Raw genomic sequence first — 27,690 nt, forward strand, 5'->3', positions numbered from 1 at the left:
CCTCATGTTTACAGACAGTCCTCAGAGATATTGCAGTTTTGGTTCCACCATTGCAATAACGTGAATATTGCAGCAAAATGTCACATGAATATTTTTGTTTCCCAGTGCCTATAGAAGTTGCTTTTACACCATACTATTGCCTAGTGAGTGTGCAGTACCACTATATCTAGAAGTAACATACATACTTTAAATCAAAAGTATTTTGTTGCTAAAAAAGGCTGACCATCAGATGAGCCTTCAGTGAGTGGCAAGAGTAACATCAAAGATCACTGATCACAGATCAGAATGACAAATATAATGATAATGAAAACATTTGAAATATTGAAAAAATTATTTTAATGTGACCCAGAAACACAAAATGAGCAAGTGCTGTTGGATAATTGGTGCTGATAGACTTGCCTGTTACAGGGTATCCACATACCTTCAACTTGTAAGAACTGCCTCTCTGCAAAGTACAATAACACAAAGTACAGTAGAACAAGGGATGCCTGTATTTTAATGCTTTTCATTTATTTGTGTATGTTCTAATTCCTAACTGGTCTCATTTCCTCTACTTAAAGAACTGTTAACAATTTCCTTGTAATGCATAATTGCTGGTGATGAATTCTGTCAAATTTTGTTTGCCTGAAAAAGTCATTATTTATCTTCATTTTTTGAAAGAAATTTTTCCTACATATAGGTCGACAGTTTCTTCTTTCAGCACTTTAAAATATTCCTCTATTTTCTTCTGGATATTTTTAATTTCTCATGAGAAGCCCATCATTGTTATTTTTTTCCTCTGTATTTACTATGCCCTTTCCTCTGGCTTTTTAAAAGATTGTCTTTTTATCAATATTTCCAGAAATTATATTGTATCTTGGTATGGTTTTCTTTTGGTTTGTCCTGCTTGAAGTTTGTTGAATTTCTTGGATTTGTTGAGTCACTGAGGCTCTATTAGTTTTCTTTTAGCTTTCTGTCTCTCTTTGCTTTACTTTGAAAATTTTTAATTAACATGTCTTCTACTTTACTGGTCTTTTCTTCTTCAGTGTCTGATATGCTCTTTGTCCTATCCAGTGACTGTTTCATTTCAGAACTTATATATATATATTTTTAGAACTTAATTCCTTTTTAAAATCTCTTCTTTTAAAAAAAATCTCAGAATGTTTATGTTTTCCTTCCAATACTTGGACAATAGTTGTAGTGGCTTTTTAAATGTTCTTATATGCTAATTATAATATTTATCTTATTTCTGTTTCCATTTGCTGAACTTTCTTGTGATTATATGGCCATATTTCCTACGTATCATACCTAGTCTTTGCAATTGTATGTTAGGCTTTTTAAATATTACATTGTTGAGCGTTTAGATTTTTGTTTTCTTTAAAGAACGTTGGATTTTGTTTTGGCAGACAAGTTAATTTTGGTTCAATTTGACCCTTTAAAGGATTGCTTTTCAGCTTTTAAATGTAGGTCTGGTGTAGTATTTTCAAACCATTCTTTAACCTAATTAAAGCACAACCCACTGGGTTTTCTACTAAATTTTTGAGTGATTGACAAGGACTTTCTACTCTGGCTTGTGAGAACTTGGATGGCTCCCAATTCTTTGTGAGTTCTGAGTTGTTCAGCTTACAGCTTGCCAGTCACTCTCTTCCTAGTCTGTAGAATTTCACCCTACTCGTGCATGTCTTAGTATTTAGTAACCTTTCAAGTATCCCTCAGTGCTCTTTGTATATATAGTTTCCTCTTTCTGAAACTCTGTCTCATAAATTCCAGCCACAAAAGCCTCTCCAAACTCTGATTTCTGTTACCTCAAGTCAGTGATGCCACAGGACTCCTTCTCTGCTCCGAGGCATAGAATGTCTCCAGGGTAAAAGCTAAGGTTATATTATGTACCTCATCTGTTTCCTTTCTCTCAGGAATGACAGTCCTGAGCTACCTATTGTCCAATATCTTAAAATAATTGTTTTGTATATTTTATCTGTTTTTTTTAGTTGTTAATGGAATGAGGATAACTTTGGTTGCTGTTTCTTCATCAGAGCCATTAATAAGTCCATGCTTCAAATATTTATTCATAATCCTACATAAAAGAGTTCCATCTTGAATGTGATTCAGATTGAAGATGTACTCTGAGATGTTTTGTGTTCTTTTTTTTCTTCATTCTTCCATAATTTAAAATAATGGACATTGCAAAGAAATTTGGAAGGATGCATTGCATTTTTTTTATTATGAAATTGTCTGCCCCACAATGGCTTCTATGCCTATTCTTCAAATAGAGCTCATACAACTTATTGATACAGGATTCAGGCTCTGAAATGACTCTCAGACCTTTCCCAGGGGATACTTTTAAGCCCCTGATTGCTAGATTTCTACTAATGGCCATTCATGTGGCATCTCAAACTAATTATTATATATGTTTTATACTTGTTCATATCATAAGGAGAATATATGAAAAGTACAATTAATGTGGAAATTTATCCATCTGAATTGTAATAATTTAACTCAGATGACCATTATATCTGCTACTGTGGGCAAGAATCCCTTAGAAGAAATGGAGTAGCCCTCATAGTCAACAGAGAGTCCGAAATGCAGTACTTGGATGCAGTCTCAAAAATGACAGAATGATCTCTGTTTCTTTCCAAGGCAAACCATTCAATATCACAGTGATCCAAGTCTATGCCATGACCAGCAATGCTGAAGAAGCTGAAGTTGAACAGTTCTATGAAGACCTACAAGACCTTCTAGAACTAATATCCACAAAAGATGTCCTCTTCATTATAGGGGACTGGAATACAACAGTAGGCAGTCAAGAGATACTGTAGTAACAAGCAAATTTGACCTCGGAGTACAGAATGAAGCAGAAAAAGGCTAATAGAGTTTTGCCAAGAGAACGCACTGGTCATAGCAAACACCATCCTTCAACAGCACAAGAGAAGACTCTACACATGGACATCACCCGATGGTCAATACCAAAATCAGATTGATTATATTCTTTGCAGCCAAAGATGGAGAAGCTCTATACAGTCAGCAAAAACAAGACCAGGAGCTGACTGTGGCTCAGATCATGAACTCCATATTGCCAATTTCGGATTTAAATTGAAGAAAGTAGGGAAAACCACTAGACCATTCAGGTATGACATAAATCAAATCCCTTACAATTATTCTGAAGTGACTAATAGATTCAAGGGTTTAGATCTGATAGAGTACCTGAAGAACTATGGTTGGAGGTTTGTGACATTGTACAGGAGGTAGTGATCAAGACCATCCCCAAGGGAAAAAAAAATGCAAAGAGGCAAAATGGTTGTCTGAGGAGGCCTTACAAATAGCTGAGAAAAGAAGAGAGGCTAAAGGCAAAGGAGAAAAAGAAAGATATACCCATTTGAATGCAGAGTTCCAAGGAATAGCAAGGAAAGATAAAGTCTTTTTCAGCAATCAGTACAAAGAAATAGAGGAAAACAATAGAATGGGAAAGACTAGGGATCTCTTCAAGAAAATTAGAGATACCAAGGAATATTTCATGCAAAGATGAGCACAATAAAAGACAGAAATGGTATGGACCTAACAGAAGCAGAAGATACCAAGAAGAGGTGGCAAGAATACACAAAAGAACTATACAAAAAAGATCTTCATGACCAAGAAAATCACGATGGTGTGATCATTCACGTAAAGTCAGACATCCTGGAATGCGAAGTCCAGTGGGCCTTAGGAAGCATCACTACAAATACAGCTAGTGGAGGTGATGGAATTCCAGTTGTACTTTTTCAAATCCTAAATGATGATTATGTGAAACTGCTGCGCTCAGTATGCCAGCAAATTTGGAAAACTCACCAGTGGCCACAGGACTGGAAAAGGTCAGTTTTCATTCCAATTCCAAAGAAAGGCAATGCCAAAGAATGCTCAAACTCCCGCACAATTACACTCATCTCACACACTAGCAAAGTAACACTCAAAGTTCTCCAAGCCAGGCTTCAACAGTTCACAAACTGTGAAATTCCAGATGTTCAAGCTGGTTTTAGAAAAGGCAGAGGAACCAGAGATCAAATTGCCAACATCTGTTGGATCATTGAAAAAGCAAGAGAGTTCCAGAAAAACATCTACTTTTGCTTTCTTGACTATGCCAAAGCCTTTGAATGTGTGTATCACAACAAACTGGAAAATTCTTAGAGATGAGAATACCAGACCACCCGACCTGCCTCCTGAGAAATCTGTATGAAGGTCAAGAAGCAACAGTTAGAAGTGGACATGGAACAACAGACTGGTTCCAAATTGGGAAAGGAGTACATCAAGGCTGTCATCCTGTTTATTTAACTTATATGCAGAGTACATCATGCGAAATGCCAGGCTGGAAGAAGCACAAGCTGGAATCAAGATTGCTGGAAGAAATATCAATAACCTCAGATATATAGATGACACCACTCTTATGGCAGAAAGCAAAAAACTAAAGAGCCTCCTGATGAAAGTGAAAGAGGAAAGTGAAAAAGTTGGCTTAAAACTCAACATTCAGAAAACTTAATCATGGCCTCCGGTCCCATCACTTCATGGCAAATAGATGGGGAAACAATGGAAACAGTAAGAGACTTTATTTTGGGGGGCTCCAAAATCACTGTAGATGGTGACTGCAGCCATGAAATTAAAAGACACTTGCTCCTTGGAAGAAAAGCTATGACCAACTTAGACAGCATATTAAAAGGCAAAGACATTACCAACAAAAGTCCGCCTAGTCAAAGCTATGGTTTTTCCAGTAATCATGTATGGATGTGAGAGTTGGACGATAAAGAAAGCTGAGTGTGGAAGAATTGATGATTTTGAACTGTAGTGTTGGAGAAAACTCTTGAGAGTCCTTGGACCTCAAGGAGATCAAACCAGTCAATCCTAAAGGAAATTAGTCCTGAATATTCATTGGAAGGACTGATGCCGAAGCTTAACTCCAATACTTTGGCCACCTGATGGAAAGAACTGATTCATTGGAAAAGACCCTGATGCTGGGAAAGATTGAAGACAGGAGGAGAAGGGGATGACAGAGGATGAGATGGCTGAATGGCATCACTGATGCAATGGACATGAGTTTGAATAAACTCTGGCAGTTGGTGATGGACAGGGAAGCCTGGCATGCTGCAGACCATGGGGTCACAAAGAGTTGGACATGACTGAGCAACTGAACTGAACTGATGAATTTCTCACAAAACTTTCTGCACTTTCGTGCTCTAAGTGTCTTATAAGTGTATACATTTTGTGGCTGTGCTCTATCTCTGAGAAAAGTGTTAAGAGAAGGAAAATCTTAAATCCTGGCTTGAATCCTTAATGTAACAACTATGTTTCTCCTAATGTGTCATTTCCATTTCTACAATCTAGGGTTTTGGGTTTTTTTTTTCTTTTAAAGTTATTTATGTTGGTGATTTCAAAAAAGTCTCCACTAGGAAGGATCTGAATTTTATCTTTTAGATCTCGGAAATGCCTAAGCATATAGCCTAAGCCATGTGTGTGTGTGTGTGTGTGTGTGTGTGTGTATACATTTATATATATATATATACACACACCCATATATGTATTTGGTTAAATATATATATAATATACATATATATGTGGCTTCTCTGGTAGCTTAGTTGGTAAGAATCTGCCTGCAGTGCATGAAACCCAGATTCGATCCCTGATTTAGGAAGATCCACTAAAGAAGGGAATGGCAACTCACTCCAGTATTCTTGCCTGGAGAATTCCATGGACAGAGGAGCCTGGCGGGTTATAGTCCATGCGGTCACAAAGAGTTGGACATGACTGATGACTAATACACACATACACATATATTTAAATGCTCTGTGGATTTTTATAGCCTTTAAAACCTGTGTTCCTGGGGTTTTTTTTTTTTTTCGGCTGTGCCACACATGTGGGATCCTAGTTCCCCACTCACAGATCAAATCTATGTGCCCTGCATTGGAAATGTGAAGTCTTAACCACTGGACTGCCAGGGAAGTCTCAATAACCTATAAAAGTTTGATGACTCCATACTCAAAACAAGAAAACTTAGCCATGTTAGGTGGGAGTTGAGATTAGTGGTAAACAGATGTTGAAAGCTTTTATATCCGAAAGGAGAAGAGAAGCATAGATACATCATACATAGAGAAACTGTGTACAGAGAGGAAACATGTAAAGTATAACACAGAGTGAACTATCTCCTAAATAGTAGCCATTGCTATTATTGCTTTTCCACCAGTTTTTCTGAAAGAAATTTTGCTTTATGTACTTACATTGGATTGACTTCATACTATCTTCCTCTCCTATTCCTTAGGACACTGCTTTCCAGAATTTTATTTATTGTTCTAAAAGTTAGTGAATGTTTGTCTTCCTAGGCTTGAACACTATATATTACGAAAAGGCAAATCAAGTCTTCTATTGGAAATTTATATAGCTCTGCTGGTGTGCATTTAAATGTAACATTTACTTCTATAAGTCTCCCCTCTGCCATACATGCCACACCACATTCTATGTCCCAGACAGGGTGAAGATTCTTGAGAACCTGTTCTTAGAAGTCCCTGGCTTGGAGGGGCATTGTGAGACTTATAACCTCACAATTCTTATAAATTGCCAGATGATAGCACTTTGTGACACTGTGTTGTATAATGAAGCATTCAGGTTTATGCACAAGTTATATTATGCTTCAGAAAATGAAACATCACAGGTAAAGGGTTTGGGGGTTTCTTTCTTTCTTTCTTTCTTTCTTTTTGTCATTGATATTGTTTTGTAATATTGTTATCTTATGTATAGCAGTGGTTTTCAAAGTATGCCCTGGCATCAGTAGCATCAGCATCATTTGGGAACTAGTTCCAAATAAAAATTCTGAGGCCCTGTGCTCTGTTTTAGGCAGTTTTGATGTTTGACAGCTGCTGGTGCAGAGAACCCTGGAAAGGCTCTTATATCTGACTTAATTTATTATAAGCCATATCATATGAGGTATGAAGAAGTAATCAGTCATGCCCCCAGCTACTGTTGCCTAGGAGATGTTTAATGGTGCAACACGGGAAGTGCCATGCTGCTGAGCAAATGTCAAACTCTGAGAAGGAAGAGACTTTCTGCCAAAAGCCTTCTAGAATACCTCATTTCACAGCCCCAGCAGCCCAAGGGAGAGGATTAAGACATCAGAACTACAGAAGGTGCTAATGCAGGGCCCTCGGGCTGAGCTGCAGCCTTGAGGCACCTTTCGCTGGTTAAGAGGGAAAATCCCAGGGCTCAAAATCTGTTCTCGAACTATCAGAAGATCAACTTTAGCAATCTGGACATGAAGCAAGAAACTCATATCCCTGTGTAGACCAGATCATAGGGAAACCCAAGGTCTTGGCAAAGAGACTGTTTCCTTAGCTGCACTGGGAAAGGAGGGTCATGCTTGTGCTAGCATGGAGGACCTAGAAGCTGACATATGGTGCCTTCTCACTGTGCGTGCCTGCAGAGAGAGCACGCAAACTCTCTAGTGTCTCTCCCTCTTCTTATAAGGGTACCAGTCCTATTGGATTAGGGCTCACCCTTATGACCGCATTTAACCTATCTCCAAACATGGTCACACTAGGGATAGGGCTTCAACATATGGATTTGGGGGTGGGGGTGGGGGGGTGGGGCATAATCCAGTCCACAACAGTCCTTATCATCTCATCCCTGGATTGTTATAGCCCCTTACTCATCCTCCTTCCCAATTCCTTCACCTGTCCTTCTTGACTATGCAACTAGACTCATCTTAGTAAATTAGTACTCTTACTGGAAAACAAACAAACCAACAAACCTCAGTGATTCCTAATGACTCGAATTCCATCAAACCCCTCAGTCTGGCACTTGGTTCCCTGGTAGGTGCAAGCCTACCTTGACAGCCAAAAGAAAGCTCTGCTCTTCCCCCGCATTGCACCGCTTTTGAATAACCTACTTCATTGTTCTGCATGTACTCAGTGTGTGTGCCCACCTCTAGGCCTTTGCTCGCATTATTGCCTCTGGAATGGCCTCTTTTCCACTTATTATTCAACATAGTTTTGGAAGTCCTAGTTACAGCAATCAGAAAAGAAAAAGAAAAGGAATCCAGATTGGAAAAGAAGAAGTAAAACTCTCACTGTTTGCAGATGACTTGATACTATACATAGAAAACCCTAACGATACTATCAGAAAATACTAGAGCTAACCAGTGAATTTAGCAAAGTTGCAGGATACAAAATCAGTACATAGAAATCACTTGCGTTCCTATATACTAACAATGAAAAATCAGAGAATTTAAGGAATCAATCTCATTCACCATTGCAACAAAAAGAATAGAATGTCTAGAAATAAACCTACCTAAGGAGATGCAGAGATATTCCATGTTCCTGAATTGGAAGAATCAATATCATGAAAATGACTATACTACCAAATGCAATCTACAGATTCAGTGTGATCCCTATCAAATTACCAATGGCATTTTTCACAGAACTAGAACAAAAAATTTCACAACTAATTTGGAAACACAAAAGACCCCGAATAGCCAAAGCAATCTTGAGAAAGAAGAATGGAACCGGAGGAATCAACCTTTCTAACTTCAGACTATACTACAAAGCTGCAGTCATCAAGACAGTATGGTACTGGCACAGAAACAGAAATATAGACCAATGGATCAATAGAAAGCCCAGAAATAAACCCAAGCACCTATGGATGTCTTATGTTTGACAAAGGAGGCAAGAATATACAATGGGACAAAGACAGTCTCTTCAATAAGTGGTGCTAGAAAACTGGACAGCGACATGTAAATGAAATTACAGCATTTCAGCTTATTCAAATACTGCCCTTTCTTCCAAGTGCCACACTCCTCAGTGACATCTTCTGCATCACTTCCACCCACAGTGATCTTTCTCTCTGGGCTTGGATTACTTTTCCAAAGCAAGTGTTAACACACATCTCTGAGTATGTGTCTGTATTTCTGATGGAACTGCCTGAGAGTGGGTACTGAGTGTTCCTTCTTTGTGTCCCTCTCAGGGCTGGCACAGTAGTGGGGGCTCAGTGTTCTTTTTTTAAAAAGTATTTATTTATTTTACTTTTGGTTGTGCTGGGTCTTCGTTGCTACGCGGACTTATCTCTAGTTGCAGTGGGCACGGGCTTCTCATTGCTACGGGTTCTCTTGTTGCCGAGCTCAGGCTCCAGGACACGCAGGCTTCAATAGTCACCACACGTGTGCTCAGTAGTTGCGCACACAGGCTTAATTGCCTGGAAGCATGTGGAATCTTTCCAGAGCAGGGATCAATGTGTCCCCTGCGTTGGCAGGTGGATTCTTAACCACTGGACTACCAGCGAAATCCCTCGGTGTTCTTACTATGTGGGTGAGTGGATGGTTAGATGAAAAGAACAATATTCCTTTGGTAAGGTTTTTCGAGACTCACATGTAAATGTCGACTCCTTTGAGAAAACGTCCATCACCTCTGCCGTCTCTACCACGTCAGTGTGTTCTGAATCCCCGCACCAGCTTCACTGCTACCAGAGAACTGTAGTGTTTGCTTCTCTCTCCAGCTCTATAGCGCAGACTTTCTGTCTGTCCCCCCATGCTGAGTTAGTGTCTGATACACGGTAGCCCCTCAGTAAATGTATGCTGAATGAAGGAATTACTTAAGCATCACAGGGTGTAATGGAATCTTTTGGAGTGTGGCAAAGTGTGTGTACCAGTGGAGGAGGGCCTGCTTAGAAACCTGACCCCAACTTTTCTTTAAAAATAACCCATGAAGCCTTGAGAAAATGTCACACTAACTTAGAAACAAACTAATTTGCTTTATATATTATATATCTTAAATCAAATAGGAGTGAATTAATAATTTGTAACCTGACTTAAAATACCCCAAAACACTCAAAGTGCTATAGAAAAGTTTTCTTGAAGCCATGCAGTCTATTTTTTTTTTTTTTTGAAAGCCAGTATTTTATCATTTGGCAAACACTTATTTCGCAGGACGGTGAATTTGTTTCCTAAATCTAGACTTTCACATGGGGAGTTTCCTTAAAGGTGGTAGGACCCACGTTGACTTCCACTACAAATAGGAGAAGTTTCAGGGTTTTCCATTTTCTGTCTTCTTTCTTCCCCTTCCGATCATAGCATCCCCACCTTAGGAGACACTAAACTGTCTCATCTACTCACTGTCTTCTAGATCCACCCAGGTGAATTCTGCCCCTGTGTCTTTCTTTGCTCATTCTGTTCCCCTTGCTTGAAAAGTCCTTCTGGTTGAGGTCCAACTGCTGCGTCTCCTTTTCCAGCAAGCCTCCCCCAGTTGTCATAACCACTGAAGAGAATTGCCAGTACCACTCGTTTTTGCTCTTATGCTTTGAATGTCAACTCATGTGTTATGCTGTCACTTCCCGTGTGTAAGTCCCATCTCCCTGATTGTTCCAGAAGCCCCTTTGAGTAGGACTGTACCTTGTGTTTCATTTGTGTATCCTTTTATGCCTGATTTTACTCCTGTGAGACATATTTACCAGATTTTTGGAAATGAATGTTTCATCTTTCATAGTCTAACTATTTGAATCCAGGAGAACTCTGAAAATGAGTAGAAAGAAGATTCTGGAGGCCCCTTTCCAGGCCTGATCCAGCCCCTCCCTGTGGTGTTCTTATTAATAGGAAGATCAGATCACCTTTGATAACAGGGATTCAGAGCCCAGTGCTCAGAGGATTCCATGTTGGATGATGTTAACCTAAAAAAGTCAAATGGTGGCTGAATCCCTTCCCGCATTTCTTTTTGCATATTCTACAACCAGCTTGGGAAAACTATCCTATGGGCCAAGTCTCCCAAATTTCATTTGATGTGTGGTGAAAGGGCCAAGAAGTGATATACTCACAGTTGAACATACAACTTAAAACTTATTTTTACTCCCTTAAAAGAGCTGTGAAGCCACTTGGTAGGAATATTTCACCATGAGAATAGTTCTCATGTCTTTCTGATTCTCACTTTCTGGTAGGCTCTGTGCATCTGCTTTGTAAGTAGTTCCTTTGTAAATTAGAAAGAAATTTGTAAAAAAAAAAAAAAAGAAAGAAAGAAAAAGCAGAAGTTAATTTGTTTCCATCTATGTCTGATTCTTTTCCTTCTTTAATGTTTTCCATCTTCTGCCTTCTGTCTGAAAGAAAAAAAATCACTGGAAGTCCATAAAGGAAAATATACTTAGCTAAAATATTTTTGGAAAGAGAATTGAGAAACATTACATTCATTCGTTTACATTATTTTTGTATTCAGTGAAATAGTTTTTCTTTTTCTTTTTGCTTTATTTTGCTTTACAATACTGTATTGGTTTTGCCATACATTGACATGAATCAGCCACGGGTGTACATGAGTTTCCAATCCTGAACCCCCCTCCCACCTCCCACCCCATATCATCTCTCTGGATCATCCCCGTGCACCAGCCCCAAGCATCCTGTATCCTGTATCGAACATAGACTGGCGATTCATATCTTACCTGATAGTATACATGTTTCAATGCCATTCTCCCAAATCATCCCACCCTCACCCTCTCCCACAGAGTCTAAAAGTCCATTCTATACATCTGTGTCTCTTTTGCTGACTCACATAGAGGGTTATCATTACCATCTTTCTAAATTCCATATATATGTGTTAGTATACTGTATTGGTGTTTTTCTTTCTGGCTTACTTCTCTCTGTATAATAGGCTCCAGTTTCATCCACCTCATTAGAACTGATTCAAATGTATTCTTTTTAATGGCTGAGTAATACTCCATTGTGTATATGTACCACAGCTTTCTTATCCATTCATCTGCTGATGGACATCTAGGTTGCTTCCATGTCCTGGCTATTATAAACAGTGCTGCGATGAACATTGGGGTACACGTATCTCTTTCAATTCTGGTTTCCTCAGTGTGTATGCCCAGCAGTGGGATTGCTGGGCCATAAGGCAGTTCTATTTCCAGTTTTTTAAGGAATCGCCACACTGTTCTCCATAGTGGCTGTACTAGTTTGCATTCCCACCAACAGTGTAAGATGGTTCTGTTTTCTCCACACCCTCTCCAGCATTTATTGCTTGTAGACTTTTGGATTGCTGCCATTCTGACTGGCGTGAAATGGTACCTCATTGTGGTTTTGATTTGCATTTCTCTGATCATCAGTGATGTTGAGCATCTTTTCATGTGTTTGTTAGCCATCCGGATCTTTGGCCCATTTTTTGATTGGGTCATTTATTTTTCTGGACTTGAAATAGTTTTTCAAAAAAAGAAATCTGCCATGCTCCAGCTTCTTATCTATATCACTTTACATTCACTTATGAACCTCAACAAATAGACATGCATTTTCCATAGCTGTGATCCATATACTATATATAAATATTTAACCCATACATGTATAAATAATGGTATTCTGACTGTTAGGATAGTTTGTTGAGCTATTCCTTAAGTGTTTGATATTTAGATTATCTCCATTTTTATTATCATAAACAGTGTTGCTACAAACATTGTGAATAAATTATTTTATTCTTCTGACTTTTCTGATGTATAATACCAAAAGGAGGATTATGAGGTCAAACCATTCACTGACTTTAAAAATAAAAAACATAGACCATAACCCTCTACTCAAGAAAAAACCCAACCCCCTTCCATTTTGAGTCATATCAGTTAAGAGAAGAGAAAAACAGAAAAGGGAGAACTGAGAAAAAATTATTCATTCATTCAACAGATATTTCAACAGGCACAGTACCAGGCACTAGTCATTTCATCCATCAGTGAATAAGAAACCAAAAAAATCTCTGCTGTCTCTAGTAGAGCCTCCAGTCTAGTGGGAGAAGATAGGCAATAAATATAATAATAAATGTGCTAACGACATAATCAGTTGGAAAGTGATAAATGCTATGAAAAGAAGAAAAATAGACCAGGCGGAGTAGAATCAGGAGTGATGGGGGGACATGGAAGGGTGCAGGTTGTGATTTTAAATGAGTATTGAGAAGACAGCATTTGAGCAGAGATTTAAGGAAAGTGAGGAAGTTAGCCCTGTTCTTTTTGATGAAGAGCATAACCGGAAGGGCTCCTGGCTGATACTGTTAGTTCCCTTGGGAAAACAGCAAGGCGGTCATTGTGGCTGGAGCAGAGACTGAGCAGGCACAGAAAGGCAGGGCAGGGGCCGCAGCAGCAGGATGCTCAGGCTCTTGGAAGGACTTCAGTGTGTTTTTTCTTTTCTAATTATTTTGGCTGCGTTGAGTCTTCATTGCCACATGCTGGCTTTCTCCAGTCGTGGCAGGTGGGGGATGCTCTCTAGTTGTTGCACACGGGCTGCTCATTGAAGCCACTTCTCTGGTTGCAGAGAACCAGCTCTAGCGCATGGGCTTAGTTGTGGCGCACAGGCTGAGATCTTTCTGGACCAGGGATTGAACCCTTGTCCCTTGCACTGGCAGATGGATTCTTAACCACTGGACCACCAGGGCAGTTCCAGGATTTCAGTTCTTATTCTAGTCCCCAAAGAAGGCTGTGGAAAGGCTACACTGGACTCACCTTCTTTGAAAGGGCAAATGCTGGACTTGCCCTTGACCCCTGACTTCAGGTCTCCAAGGTGGGATCTGGAAGCTATTGTGTTTCTGACAGATTCCTCAGGGTGATTCTGATGTGCAGGGAGGTTGAAGACCACTCTTTCAGCTCAAAAATTCCACTGTTCTAAATTAAAAACAGCTTAATAAAAGAAAGCAGAGATTTCACTGCATCCCCAAAGGTTGGTGATTTAGAGATGTTGGAGGTGATGTAGGAAATGGAGGCCCCAAGGTTAAGTGACTTGCCTGAGGTTACACTGCTTTAAGAGGCAGCACTGCTTCCAAGTTTGCCCTTCTCTCTCTGAGATCAAGGAACCTTCCACTGTGCCCGGCTACCTAATAAACTGTATCATTTCACTTATCAGGTGGTTAGATTTCCAATAAGCTCCACCATTAAGAATATAGTTTGAATTCAGAGCTCTGTAAGGTTGATTGGTTGATTAAATGTTTGATTATCTAAAGATTAATCCAAAACTCCTATTGTTTTAACCTTTATGAAGAGTCACTCAAAATGTATCAGTCATATTCTTTTCTCCTTTAGAGGAATTCTAGAAGAGTTATACCAATCTCGACTGGGAAGGGACCTTAATTGTTCAGAGTCTTGCAGTGCTTCTGGGTCATAATCCTGAAACCAGCTGTATTTGGTATGAGTACAAAACATACAAGCTGACCTTGTATGTAACGTTCAGCTGACCTTGGACATTTCTGAGTTTTTGAAGAAATTTCTGATTTGGTTTGCTTTTTTATTTCTTTCTTGGACATTAGCTGTAGCTAAATTTTTTAACTTAATTCAATTTTTTAAATAATGTTGGTTTTTCTGGCCTTATTCTGTAACTTGAGCCTAAATTTTATCTGCAGTGTCTGAACTTGTAGACTTTGCTGTGATCCTGGAATGCGTTGAAATTGTGACGTGGGGATTGGTCCAGAAATCACTTACAGGAGCAAGAACTCGGGCCTCAGAGCTTAGCTGGGGCACGATTTCAGTTAAACCATCCTCCACCCGCACATTTCTGCATGTTTCAGTGACCAGATTTGTGCCAGCGATGGGGGGAGGTTACACATTCCCACTGAGAACACTTGGTGGAGATTATCGGGATACTTTATTTTTTTCCTTTCACTAAGCCAGAATTGGCAGCGGAAGCTGGGTCTGAGGAAGATTGTGTCTAAAACTATTGGCTGTTCTGGGAATGGAAGGAGGAATTTATACCTAGTACACTCCCCTGTTCCCTCTTCCGTTTCTGCAGGACACTCGCATGCAGGGGAAGGCATGGTTCTCCGGATGAAATGGTCAGTTAAGGTCCCGAAGCGGCCTAGTCCTGTTCAGCAGCCACCTTGAGGTTATTTACTCTCTCAAAACTTAACCTTTTTCTTTTTTCCTTCTATTTTTTTCTTCTTCTTCTTTTTCTAAATTTTCTTCTGGGTGATTTGTCCCTTCATGACTCAGCTCCTAATGTTCTCCACCAGAAGACTGGTTGTAACTTCTGTTTTATCATAGCCTTCTTCCTCTCAAAGCCTCAGTGAGTGGCTGGCCCATTTCTCTTCTCTGGGAGGTTTCATCATAGTAAGCACATTCCTAGAGAAAACTGAAAAAGTAGATATGGGGCATGAGAATTAGCATGGCTCAAAGTGTCCAAAAAGGTTGACCTTGATTAGGAGCTCCATGAAGGATGATGACTGAAGTGCGTGTATATAAGAGAATAAAAAAAGAAGCTTTAGGAGCGGTTATCTCCTGACTTAACATTGCATCAGGGACTGGTATGGAGACTAGCGCTTTTGTAACTTAACTCTGATGATGTTTTCCCAGATTCTGAATGGTCCCTTGGAAGTAGAACAGTTGGCAGCCATCAGGCTTAGACCTATTTCAAATGAATGACTGTCCCTGCATCTCAGTGGTGACCATTTACTATGGCACTCTTATAGTCATGGGTAGGGACAAGGAAGCATGGAAGGGCAGTGTGGTGGGGGCGGTGGTGCCAGGAAAGAAGGACTTACTCCTCGAGCTGGGGGAGTGCTGGCAGCAGGGAGCCCTCTGCTCAGCTGTCAGTCTTACAAGGCAATTGCCTCAGCTGAAGAGAGTCATCTGGCCCAGGGCCACCCACATGACCTACAAGTAACTGCTGACCTATGTGAGGGTGTAAAGGTGTGTCCTCCTAGACTCAGTTCAGGACAACCTGAAGCATCATCTGGCTTCAGAATTTTCCCTGCAGGGGTGCCTGTGGCTTTGAGTGAGGCTGCATCCTAGCTCAGTTTCTCCCTCTGCTCAACCTCCACCTCCCTTCCCTGCTTCCTTTTCTCCTTCCTTTCCTTCCAGATGTTGATTCCAAGAGTATGCGCTCATCAGCCTTGCGCCTGCAGAATATCATTTCAGAATCTGCTTTGGGAGGAGCCCAACCTGCACAGGAGTTTTATGAGCAATTTGCCTGTCCATTCGAAAATGTAGCACAGACTTTTTTCCATGTCATCAAAAAATTTTTTTAGAGACCAAGAGTTGGGAAGAGAAAGCTGAGAAGAGAAACAAAAGAGATTAGGTCAGTTAGACTAGGTTAGGTTAGTTCTTTCTCCTCTGTATATCTGAATTTGAGATGTGGGGTGACACCTTGCTTCTCTGTGAAGGTTAGAAGCTGTTATTTGAAGTCTTGACCCAGTCATCCCCAAATTTGATGTGATAGGGAGAGAAAGAGAGGGAAGAACCAAAGAAATTATTTCAAGCTGGATTCTTCTTTGTGCTTTGCATTAGGACTCTATGTTCTTGCTTTTGCATTTGACCTTATACACGGAGTCCTTCCTTGGACCATCCATTTCTCCTCTGTGATGCTGTGGCAGCAGACTGGAATTACTCAAAGAACAACGGAATAAATGGGCAGTGGTGCTTGGCAGCTCCAACCCAGACTGCACGTCGGGGAGGATAAGCAGCCTTCTTCTGAAGGTATTCTTGCTCCCCTCCAAGGAAGCTGTGCACGCCTGACTGAGGGGAGGCAGTTTTGACTGCCCAGCCTGGTGTGAGGCACAGCAGTGGACAATCGGGGTCGGGGTGGGGACTGGATGGAGGAGAAGCCACTGTGAAAAATGTAGTGACACCCAAGAAGAGGTGAAAACTTTGGAGGAGAAAGCCCAGAACCATGGAGAACAGCTTTTTCTGTTCTTTCTTTGGGTCTTAGAGGAATTTGTGCATTCAAGGGCTTGGCCCTCCACCTGGTCTCTGGTTCCTTGGCGTGACCTCGGATGATGAGTGGACATCATCTGTCTACTCTACCCTTTTGAAGACTGGGTCGCCATCCAACTCAGCCAGGGAAGCAGGGGACGACAGAGGTATGAAGCCTCTGCTTAATGATCTGAGTCAACTGGGAGGCTAGCAAGTTAGATGGGTGGGCACGGGCTGGAGGGTCCCTACGGGGCGTCATGATGTTTGGCTCACGAATGTTACAATGTGTTCCTGAAAGGCCGGGGGCTTACTGGGGGTGCTCCCCAGGCCACACTACCCTTCGAGGCCGGCCGGGGGTTTGTGCCGCGAGGGGAAGAGAGGCTAGGGCACTGGGGGTGCGGCCCCGGGACGGGTGCAGGAGTATCGAGGCCTCCGGACAGCGGAGGGAGGGGAGGGAGCCGGGGCGTGGTGACCGCCGCCGCACCCTGGGGCCCGGGAGAGGCGGGGCGTGGGGGGTGCCGAGCCGGGCGGCGAGAGCGCGGAGTCCAGCCCGCGAGAGTGCGGGCAGCGGCGGGCGGGGCCGAGGGGTGCAGCAGCGCCCCATCGGCGGCGACCGCGAAGCGGGGGCGCCGCGGAGAAAGGCGGGCGGGAGGGAAGGAGGGAGGGACGGAGGGAGGGAGACCCGCGGAGTGAAAGTAGGGAAAGAGGTGCGGGCGGTGCTGGGGCCCCGGGGCCGCGGGAGCCCGGCGAGGTCGAGCTGGGCGGCGGCGCGGGTCGCGCGGAGCCGAGGGCGGAGGGGCGGGCGGAGGCGCGGGGAGCGCGTTTGGGGCGCCGCGGCGGAGAGGGTGGCGGCCGCCGGTGCGCGCGGGGCGCTGTGTGTGCGCGCTCGCCCGCTCGAGGAGGAAGATGGCCCAGAAGGGAAAGTTGGGGTGACGCGCGCAGCCCCGGCAGGCTCGGCGCGGTGCCCCGCGGTGAGCCCGACGGAGCGGCGGCCAGGCCGGCCGCGGGGCGCACGGTCGGGGCGCCGCCGCCGCCGCCGAGGCGCCCGCCCCCTCACTGCAGGTGGCCGCCGCGGCGCCGGGGCCGGGCGGCCGGGGGCGCGGGCAGGCGCGCGGGGGAGCCCGGCCGAGGGATGGGCTGCGCCCCCAGCATCCACGTCTCGCAGAGCGGCGTGATCTACTGCCGGGACTCGGACGAGTCCAGCTCGCCCCGCCAGACCACCGGCGTGTCGCAGGGCCCCGCGGCCCCCCTGCACGGCCTCTTCGTCCAGACCGACGCCGCCGACGCCATCCCCCAGAGCCGCGCGTCCGGGTCCCCAGGCGCCGCCCGCGCCCGCAGGGCCCGCGGGGAGCTGGGCAGCGGCAGCAGCACGGGCTCCGCGGGCCCCGCGGCGACCACCTGCAGGGGCCGGAGGCGCCACTGCTGCAGCAGCGCGGAGGCCGAGACCCAGACCAGCTACACCAGCGTCAAGGTAAACGCCGGGCGTCCGCGCGCGCTGCCGGGGGCCGCCCGCCGCGTCCCGCGGGCAGGGGGCTCCGGCGGAGTTTAGTGGCCTGGTTGGTTTGCGGAGATGGTCACTAAGGAGGAGTTTACTTTTCATTTGGGAGGGGGCGGGTAATGAGGGCCCCGGAAATGGGCGCGTTAAAGACCCCTGGAGGGGTCCTGAGAGCCGGTTTGGGTGGGGGTGGGGGGCGGGTGGAGAAGGGAAGCAGGGGGGCTGGCCTGGTTCTTATCCAGAAGGAGAAGGCTGGACTGGGTCAGCTCTGGAGGAGGGGTGGGCATCATTGGGAGCGTTCGGAGACGAGTTCCACTGAATGAAATCCGAGCTCCGGGCTGGATTTGCGTGGCTGGGAGGTGAATGGTGCAGACTCGGTGCCACGGTACTACAGTGCCCTCGTGTTCAGATTTTTACCTGCAGACACCGGTCGGGTTGCATGGAGTCTCAGCCACAGGGGCCGAGTGTGGGGATTTGTGAATGGATGAGAGGGTGTCTGTTCTCAGGAGGGATGGAGGAAGGGAATGGAGGAGGAGGACCCGAGTGGAACCTGTTGTTTACGACTTCTTTGGGTTGGCTGCGTGTCTGGAACATAATTGAAAGAACCTGGCAGGGAGTTTGGAGGGTGGGCAGCGCTGCCGTGAGGGCAACTGATTTCCAATGCAGTGCAGCTGCCTGAAGATGAACATTCATTCTGCACATTCATCTTTCAGGAGAACGAAATTTTGAGCCACTGGAAAACATTAAGTGATTAAAGCAGTCACTACATATTTCTTAGTGCCAGAAGAAAAATGATTTTTTTTTTTTACCAGTGCCCTCCTATGTGTTCTTAAAAAACTGTTAAATCCAAGAGGTTTTTCTTTGTGTAAATCTGGCCACTGGGCCTTTTATCCTTATAGCAAACAGAAGGATGGTGGCATATCCTGCAGTACAGAGGGAGGGAACTGTGTCTCTCACTGTTAATTTAAGAGAATCAACAGCTTTTACATGGTCAGTAGATTACCAGGAATTGTGTCACTGATTAAAGACACCCTTATATCTTTACTACTTGAAAAGTTATTCAACGATTGGCCTAGTGTAAGGAGGCTCCTAGTATTCATTGGATAAAGTCAGCTCTCAGTGGATGGGTGAAGAGAAGATGACCTGTGCTGACTTCCATGACATGCAAGAGCAAACACTTCTTTTAGTGAGCTTGCTTTAACAGCATCTGATTTTGTAACATGAAGCTTAACTGATGTTTATAAGTTAGAGAGTTTCTCTGGTAATAATCGTATAATAGAGTATGATAATATCGTCATTATAATACAAACACTAATTATTGAGCACCTCCTATGTACCAGGTAGACGTTTTCTAGCTTTTGAATGTTAACTGTTTACTGATAGAATATCCAAGAACTAGAGACCTGGATCCATGACAGTGCTACGTACTAATTGAACATTTGTTATAAGGGAGCATGCTGAACACTAAGTTTTTTTATTTTTTCCCCACACTGGTTCACATAAAGTTATCGTTAGAAGTAATTTCAGGGGATGAAAGTGTTTTATTTGGTGAAGTAATTAAATTGGAATGTTGCCAATAATGACTGTCCTTTGCCTTCTTGTTGAAAAGGAAATCTGATGACGTGAAGCAGTAGTTCAGAATGATGACGACTGATGAACTCTAGATACTCTTTTTGGTTTGCTTAAGAGTATTTTTCGCCTTTCAGAGTAGCAAGAATCCCAGTTTAGTACGTGGCAACTTCAGTTACTCCATGTTTGTTCAGTAGAAGAAAGAATAATGAATGAACTCATTCTCTATGTTTTAGTACTTCTCTCAAGAGGCTCCTTAGAGACCAAATGAAACAAAAACTGGAGGGGAAATGAGTCCCAATTATTAGCAGTTAGTATGAACTTGTATATATATCATTGCTACTTGGCTGAAGTGTTAAAAGGCTTGACCTGGATAGGAATTTAACTTACTTTGCATTGTCAACCAGATTTCCAAACAAGAGCTTATTTCATTCCAACCCATTGCTACAGATGTTGGACAAAACTGCTGGTTCAGTTTATTCAACACTAATTTGCACGTATAGAACTCAGAAACTACAGATTTGATATTACATGTGAGACCAGAATGATTGTTTATTCAAATTACATAGAATTACTGTTACAGAATTGGTTTAAAATATTTAATACTATCCTTTTAGGATGTGTGACTTGGTGTTATAGTATCTTTTTCAATTTTCACCTGTACCACATTCTTCTGTAGCTGAGGTAATTTTATAAAGACATTACTTTCATTTTAGAAGAATTCTTCTACCTTAGGAGTTTGAGATAATTGCTAGCCATGCCCCCTGCCCCCCACTGCACTCACCCCTCCCTTTTCCAAAATGCTCAGGTGGAAAAGTAAAGTGCCATTTGGTCTTGTTTACAGTGGTGGTAGGGTTGTAACAGTTTTTTTTTTTTTAATTTGCTCTTTGTACATCAATTATAAACCATATCTTCATTATCTCCCTGGTCTCTGGTATTCTCCAGAGTGCAGAAATGCATGCTTGATCTCTCTCTTTTCTAGCAAGAATTCATCTCATTAGGCTTTTAGAATGATGAAGCATTATGATGTCAAACATGATGTCAACAGGAACCTTCCTGAATACCTAATTTACAAAAAATGATGAGCATTAATAATTCATGTGCACTACAGTGATATCATGTGGGTTTCCAATTCTGGTAAGAAGTTAGATTTGTCTTCCAATTGCTGTAAAAAATGCAGCTTCCTAGCAATTTGTCTCCCTCTTGTTTGCCTTTTTAAAAGTCATGCTCCAACAGGAGAATCCTGCAGAATGCTCACTGCTGAGACTGTGCCAGTTCTGCAATTCTTGTTCAGAAATCCTCAGAGGAGATGGTGGAGCCTCTCCCTGGGAAGATCTGGGGATTCTTACAAGTTTTCTCTTCCTCATCCCAGCTGTTGTGCCTGGGGAGGATCCAGGATTAGGCAGCCAGTTGTAGAAGAGAATCTTGACTGACAATTCAGTCAGCTTGCCGCCATCTCTTATGAGGCAAACTATTTTGTGGATCAGACACAGGAGGTTCTTAGTTTCCAAGTGCTTTTGTTCTAGTAGGCAGCCTTGCCAGCTCCCGTGTCATCCCCCATTCATTGTGCTCATTCATTCAGTCAGTATTTGTACCAGGTTCTGCTGTACTGTGGATTCAGGGAATATCCATGAAGCCTGGTAAGCAAAACCTAATGAGGATGGTCAGTCTATTGCAAAAGGGTGTGCCTAAGCCAGTGATTCATTACTCTTGTATTATCCGTGTTCCATGGCTTTCCAAATCAGTGAGGATAATCCCAGGTTGACTATCTATAAAGGGAAAATAGATAATTTTCTGACCTTATAGTAAATAATGAGTGAGATTTATTTCAGTTCAGTCGCTCAGTCGTGTCTGACTCTTTGCGACCCCATAAAATGCAGCACGCCAGGCCTCCCTGTCCATCACCAACTCCCGGAGTTCACTCAAACTCACGTCCATAGAGTTGGTGACGCCATCCAGCCATCTCATCCTCTGTCATCCCCTTCTCCTCCTGCCCCCAATCCCTCCCAGCATCAGAGTCTTTTCCAATGAGTCAACTCTTCGCATGAGGTGGCCAAAGTACTGGAGTTTCAGCTTTAGCATCATTCCTTCCAAAGAACACCGAGGGCTGATCTCCTTTAGAATGGACTGGTTGGATCTCCTTGCAGTCCAAGGGACTCTCAAGAATCTTCTCTAACACCACAGTTCAAAAGCATCAATTCTTTGGCACTCAGCTTTCTTTATAGTCCAACTCTCACCCCACCTTTAAATGGAGGGATAGAGCTATTTTGAAAAAAAAAAAAAAGATTTTTGTTAAGTCAGTAGTCTCAAGCTTTAGTGTACATCAGAATCACCTGGAAGGCTTGTTGAACTACTGACTGTTGGGTTCCACTCCCAGAGTTTCTGATTTAGGAGCTCCTGGGTGGGGCCCAAGAGTTTGGATTTCTAAAAGCTTCTAGGAGACACGAGTTTTGCTGATCTAGGGACCACAATTTGGGAACTACTGTTTTTAAATGAATTAAATTGTCTGTGGGTCAGAAATTGAATTAGGTGTGGCCACCTCCAGTATAGTGTATGGTTCCACACTGTGTGTATTCGGAGTACTATTCACCACCCTTCTTTCATCTCGGTGGTGGTTGTCGCCAAGTTGTGTCTGACTCTTACGACTCCATGGACTGTAGCCCGCCAGACTCCTCTGTCCATGGAATTTCCCAGGCAAGAATACTGGAGTGGGTTGCCATTTCCTTCTCCAGGGGATTTTCTAGACCTAGGGATCGAACCCCCATCTCCTGCATTGCAGGCAGATTCTTTACCAGTGAGCCAGCAGGGAAGCTGCCCTGCCTTCATCTTAGTTTACTTTGGTGATGTGGGCCATCTGTCATCTCTACCTGTGAAGTCAGGCTCTGAGCCTCCAGATGTGGCTGGGAAGTCTGTAAGTGGTGAGAGGGCTGGACCATGTGTAGCCCATTCTGGTTTCCTGAGGGGCAGACTCCCCTAGGATCCACTGGGGTTGGCAGGTCCTGGTGTCTTGCTTTGTCATTTCCATCGCTCACATGCCTCTGCTCTGCTGGGGCTGCGTCCTGCACGATGGGAAATTGCAAGGCAAAGGAGCAACTTTATTAAAATGGGCTGACGTTGGCTCTTGGAGTTCTTGCTAGTCCTTTTCACTGTGCTGTGTGTGTTTAGTTTTAGGAAATCCCTAGTTTATTTTCTGCCGTAGCTCATTTCATCACAATTTAGTGCCCCCTCCCTTTGTTTCAACACATGAACTATAGTCATTGAGCAGATTTTCCTGGTTTTCACTGCTTTCTTCAGTAGTTACACTCATTTTTAAGATCTATCAGATATAAACTAGTCCCTGCTCTTTTTACAACGGCATCATTTCTCCTGTTAAAACTGGATGGCTGCATAGATCAAAGAGCACGCGTTCTTTTCAATATAGGTACAATATTAATATTTCTAATATGAAGCAAAAACAGCCCTTATTTCAAGCAGTGTTTATTCAGAATATTTGCTAGCTATGTTTCCTTGGTTTTGTGTGTGTGTGTGTGTGTGTGTGAGTGTGTGTGCGCGCACACTCAATCATGTCCAGCTCTTTGCAACCCCATGGATTATAGCCAGCCAGACTTCTCTGTCCATGAAATTCTCCAGCAAGTATACTGGAGTGGGTTGTCCTTTCCTCCTCCAGGGGATCTTCCAGAGCCAGGGATCAAATCAGCATCTCTTGGGTCGGCAGGAGGATTCTTTTACCACTGAGTCCCCTGGTAAACCCTGTTTCCTTGGTTAATTCATCATGAAAAAGTTTAATGCCTTTTCTATACTTCAGTTTTCATTTCTACAAAATAAAACAATATATGATCTGTCTACTTGTAAAGACTTTGTGACCTAAAAAGAGTAAACTTGAAAGCACTTTGTAGAATGTTTTAAGGGTGGAATCCTGCCATTAATGCTGGTGCTGAGGCCGATGATGATGAAGACAATGAGGACGGTCCATGGGTCCTTCTCTAACATCTTTTCCATGAAGTTTTATGTAATATCGAAATAATGTATTTGATAAACTAAAATTAGCTAAGTAGACATAATAAGGAAAAAGATATATCCCTGGAAAAGAAAAAAAAAAAGACCTGTCAGGTAATGCTCCCTTGGACTTTGGTAAATCTGTCCTCAAATCAGAAAGTAAGAGAGCAAACTGCTCCTTTTCAGAGGTGATGCTTTTCTACTGAAGCCCACCCTGGTGGACACGAGGCAGGAGGTGGGCTGCAGCAGAGCAGGGTGTGCTGGTGAGAGCCGGGCAGCTCCTGCGGGAGCAGGTTATGATGGGTGAAGGCCAGGAATCAGAATGGGAGGGAGGTGGGGAGGACTCCTGTAGCACCAGGGAAGAGAGAGTTTAGGGTCTGGGAAACCAGCAGGGTTGGGGGAGGAGAAGCTTCTTCAGAGCCTAGTGGGCAAGTAAAGTCTAAAATCCAGGGGCTCAGAAAGCTAACAGGCTGTTGAACTGGGTTGAGACTTCTGGTTGGGGAAAAAAGGAAGGTGAGCAGTCAAAGGGCTGCAAGTAAACCCTGCACCTGAGTGAGGCAAGACCAACCAACCAGTCCTTCCGCAGACCTGATCAGATGGTGTCTGGACAGGAAACAGATTGTGTGTCCACAAAAGTTTGAGGAAATAATGTAATGAAGAGACTATTACAGGTGTGTTGGCAAAATGAAAGGAAATTAGCAAATGATGATGAAGCATCCTAAGACTAGAAAAAGAGCGCAGTTACCACTGAGAAGAAGTGCAGAAGGGAATGGTTATGGGGACCTGAGAAACCAACCCTATAGGGTAGGGCAGCCCCCAAAAGCTGTGGCCTTGCAGAAGAATGCAGTGATTGGAGGCCTGTGCCTGGGCCGGGGGACCTCCGGGAATAAATACCTGTAAATACCCCTGTTGTCCTCCCTTTCATTGATCTACAGATTGGTACCGTCTTTGTCCAAACACATTTGGAAACCAGAGGGCAAGGAAGTCCATTGATCGAGGTTTTCCAGAACAAGGGAGGATATATCCTGACCATATCCCAGAAGGCCTGCTGTAACGAGTTCTAAAAGATGTCCAACGTCATTGGAGATACCCTGGGAAATTCAAATTGAGATGGGTAATTTTGATAATTGTTCAAAATAGTGGCATTTTAAAACAGTCAGTTAGTGTACTGTTTATTTCTCTTGTTGAATGATTAATGATATTAAAGTATATCCACTGATCTTGTGTGCAGACTTCTAAGATACTGCTGAAAACATCTCTTCATCTTCAGTTCACTCTCCACCCTGACTCTGCTTAGACATTCTCTGAGTTAGCTCAGAGGTGGGGTAGGGGCTGCTCTAACAAAATACCGTAAACAGAGTGGCTTAAAGAACAGACATTTCTGTTTTATTTATTTTGACAGCACTTTGTGGCTTGTGGGAGCTTAGTTCCCCAACCAGGGATCGTACCCGGGTCCGCATCAGTGAAATAAACAGCAGACTTTTTTTCTCCTATTCTGGAGGCTGGGAAGGCCAAGGTCAAGGTGCTTTGTGAGAGCACTTGGCCTGGCTTCCAAGTCTCCTTATGTCATCACATGGCTGAGAGCAAGCAAACTGTGGTCTGTCTTCTTCCTCTTAGAAGGGTGCTAATCCTGTCATGGGGATCCCACCCTCATGATGTCATCTAAACCCAATCATCTCCAAATATCATCAGGGTTAGGGCTGCAACATAGGCATTGGCGGGGTGGGGTGGGATTCAGATGTTCTACCCATAACAGGAATGTTTCTGTCGTCTCCTCTGTTCCTTGCCCGCTGACCCCTCTCCCCACAGTCTTGGAGCTCAGAGGTTGGGGGTGGGGTGAATGCACTCTAAGTAAGAAGTTCCCTAAGTAAAAACCAAGCTTAGCCAAATTTACTCTATTTTTACTCAGTTTATACTTTATTGTTCTCTATACCTTCTTTCCACAGTCTCAAAACATTAATAAGCGAGATTATAATGTGTTTATAAGCTTATATTTTCACTCAAAAATATGCATATTTAAAACATTAAAAAATATTTCAGGTGTTACCACATGGAACTCTGCTCAGTGTTGTTATATGGCAGCCTGGATGGGAGGGGACTTTGGGGGGAGCGGATACATGTCTATGTGTGGCTTAATCCCTTCACTGTCCACCTGAAACTCTCATTGTTAATTGGCTATACCCCAATACAAAATAAAAAGTTTTTTTTTTAATAAGTGTTACCCTACTACATGTATACAGATAATCCACAAGGACCTACTGTATAGCACAGGGAACTATATTCAGTATTCTTTAATAGCCTATATGGAAAATGAATCTGAAAAATAATGGATACACACACACACTCACACACACACACACACACTCACATAACAGAATCACTGCTATACACCTGAAACTAACACACCCGTGTAAATCAGCTATACTCCAATTTAAAGCAAAAATTAAAAGTGTAAAAACATAGGTGCTACCAATATCTTACAGTGAAAGTCTGGGTAACTATTATGTTTTAATGGAAAACACCACTTTTTAGTAAGTTGCAATATAGGTTAGTTTAGATTTGGTTGCTGCTTCTTTTCCCCTGGTTTCTCTCTCTCCCACTGGCAGATAAAAGCCATTTTTTACTCAGGATTTTCCTGCTTCATTCTTTCCCATCAACTTTTTCAGCTACTCCTTTGTGCTTCCTCAAGCAGAATAGGTTAGGGACCTGTGATTGGCTTGATGAGCATCAGGAGATGACTCTGCTTTTGGATAATCCATCACTGGAAGAAAGCCTCACGGGTTGTGTCTTGTTTCCAAGGTGATTCCAGTTTCCTTGTGTGGTTTGTGCATTTTGCAACATGGTGTGTAGAATAGATCTGGTAACATGAGCTATTAAATCTTGCTATTTGCAGAGCACTTTATATATTGATACATTGTTTTACCCATCTATATAAAAGCACTATGAGCTCCAAATTACCCTTCTTATTTTACAAAGGAGGAAGACAGGGCTGCAAGAGGTACAAGGCATCTTTCTAGACGGGGCTGAAATTTAAGTAGGAGATGTCTGAATCCAACTCGGAAGTTCTTAACCACTGCTTTCTTGCCTCTCACATAGGCCGAAAGGCCCAGGCATGGCTAGTGCTGGAACTGAAGTCGTTTCGAGCAGAGTGGCGTGGTGGTGAGGGAGGGAAGAGCAATCAGAGGGCCTAGTGGGTGAGGTTTTTCCCGTTACAGACCCACTCTCACCCCCTGTGTTAGCTCAAACTAGAGCGTTGCTTTGAAACGAGTGGAGAATGTAAAATGCACACAAAATTGGAGATGCCTTGGCAGAACACACTGCCCATGTTACTTGGCATTTTGTAAATATGGTACCAATACTAGCTGCTAATAACCTCATGGTTGCTATGATTTCTGTTTTGGTAATTAAGATAAAATTTTGCCGATTTAGATTTAGATATTATTGAAATACATTTTCTATTGGAAAATGTATCCCACTTTCAAATAGATTGGTTTGACCAATGTAGGTGACTAACTGGATTTACATACAGACATGTTACCCTGAGGCTTCCTAGGTGGCTCAGTGGTAAAGAACCCACCTGCTGATGCAGGAGACGCAGGAGACGTGAGTTTGATCCCTGGCTGGGGAAGACCCCCTGGAGGAGGGCATGGCAACCCACTCCAGTATGCTTTTTTTTTTTTTTTCCCCACTCCAGTATTCTTGCCTGGAGAATCCCATCGACGAAAGAGCCTGGTGGGCTGCAGTCCATGGGGTGCCAAAGAGTTGGACAAGACTGAACCCTGAGCACTGTGTGACCCTGAAGCTTTGGATACCGCTGGGTGTGGTCTCTGTCGATTAGATTACCAAAGGAGATGACACAGGAGAAGCCTGACAGTGAAAGGCCCAAGCTGGCATTTGGGTTCCTTGACTGTTGGACCTGCATAACCCTTCTGCCTTTAAAGGGCTGTGGTGCTATGTTGAGGTGGTTCCATGTGAAATTCTTGTTTGGTTCTCACCTAAAGTTTTGGTCTATACCTGAGCTT

General features: G+C 43.2%; 1 protein-coding gene across 4 annotated transcripts in view; it reads left to right on the plus strand.

Annotated features, from left to right (window-relative positions):
• Positions 1 to 27,690, plus strand: part of PDE8B (phosphodiesterase 8B) — a 258,748-nt gene that overhangs the window by 20,441 nt on the left and 210,617 nt on the right. Inside the window, exon 1 of one of the 4 annotated variants that reach the window (XM_069595359.1) lies at positions 17,437 to 18,079. The exons of 2 other annotated variants lie outside the window; for them this stretch is intronic. In XM_069595359.1, the coding sequence (XP_069451460.1) occupies positions 17,741 to 18,079 (339 nt within the window). In that variant the 5' untranslated portion in view covers positions 17,437 to 17,740. Of the gene's footprint in view, positions 1 to 17,436; positions 18,080 to 27,690 lie in introns of those variants that run through there. One more of the 4 variants, XM_069595358.1, reaches the window with a different exon arrangement.

Source organism: Ovis canadensis, chromosome 7 (assembly GCF_042477335.2).
Source record: "Ovis canadensis isolate MfBH-ARS-UI-01 breed Bighorn chromosome 7, ARS-UI_OviCan_v2, whole genome shotgun sequence".
NCBI classification, from domain to species: Eukaryota; Metazoa; Chordata; class Mammalia; order Artiodactyla; family Bovidae; genus Ovis; species Ovis canadensis.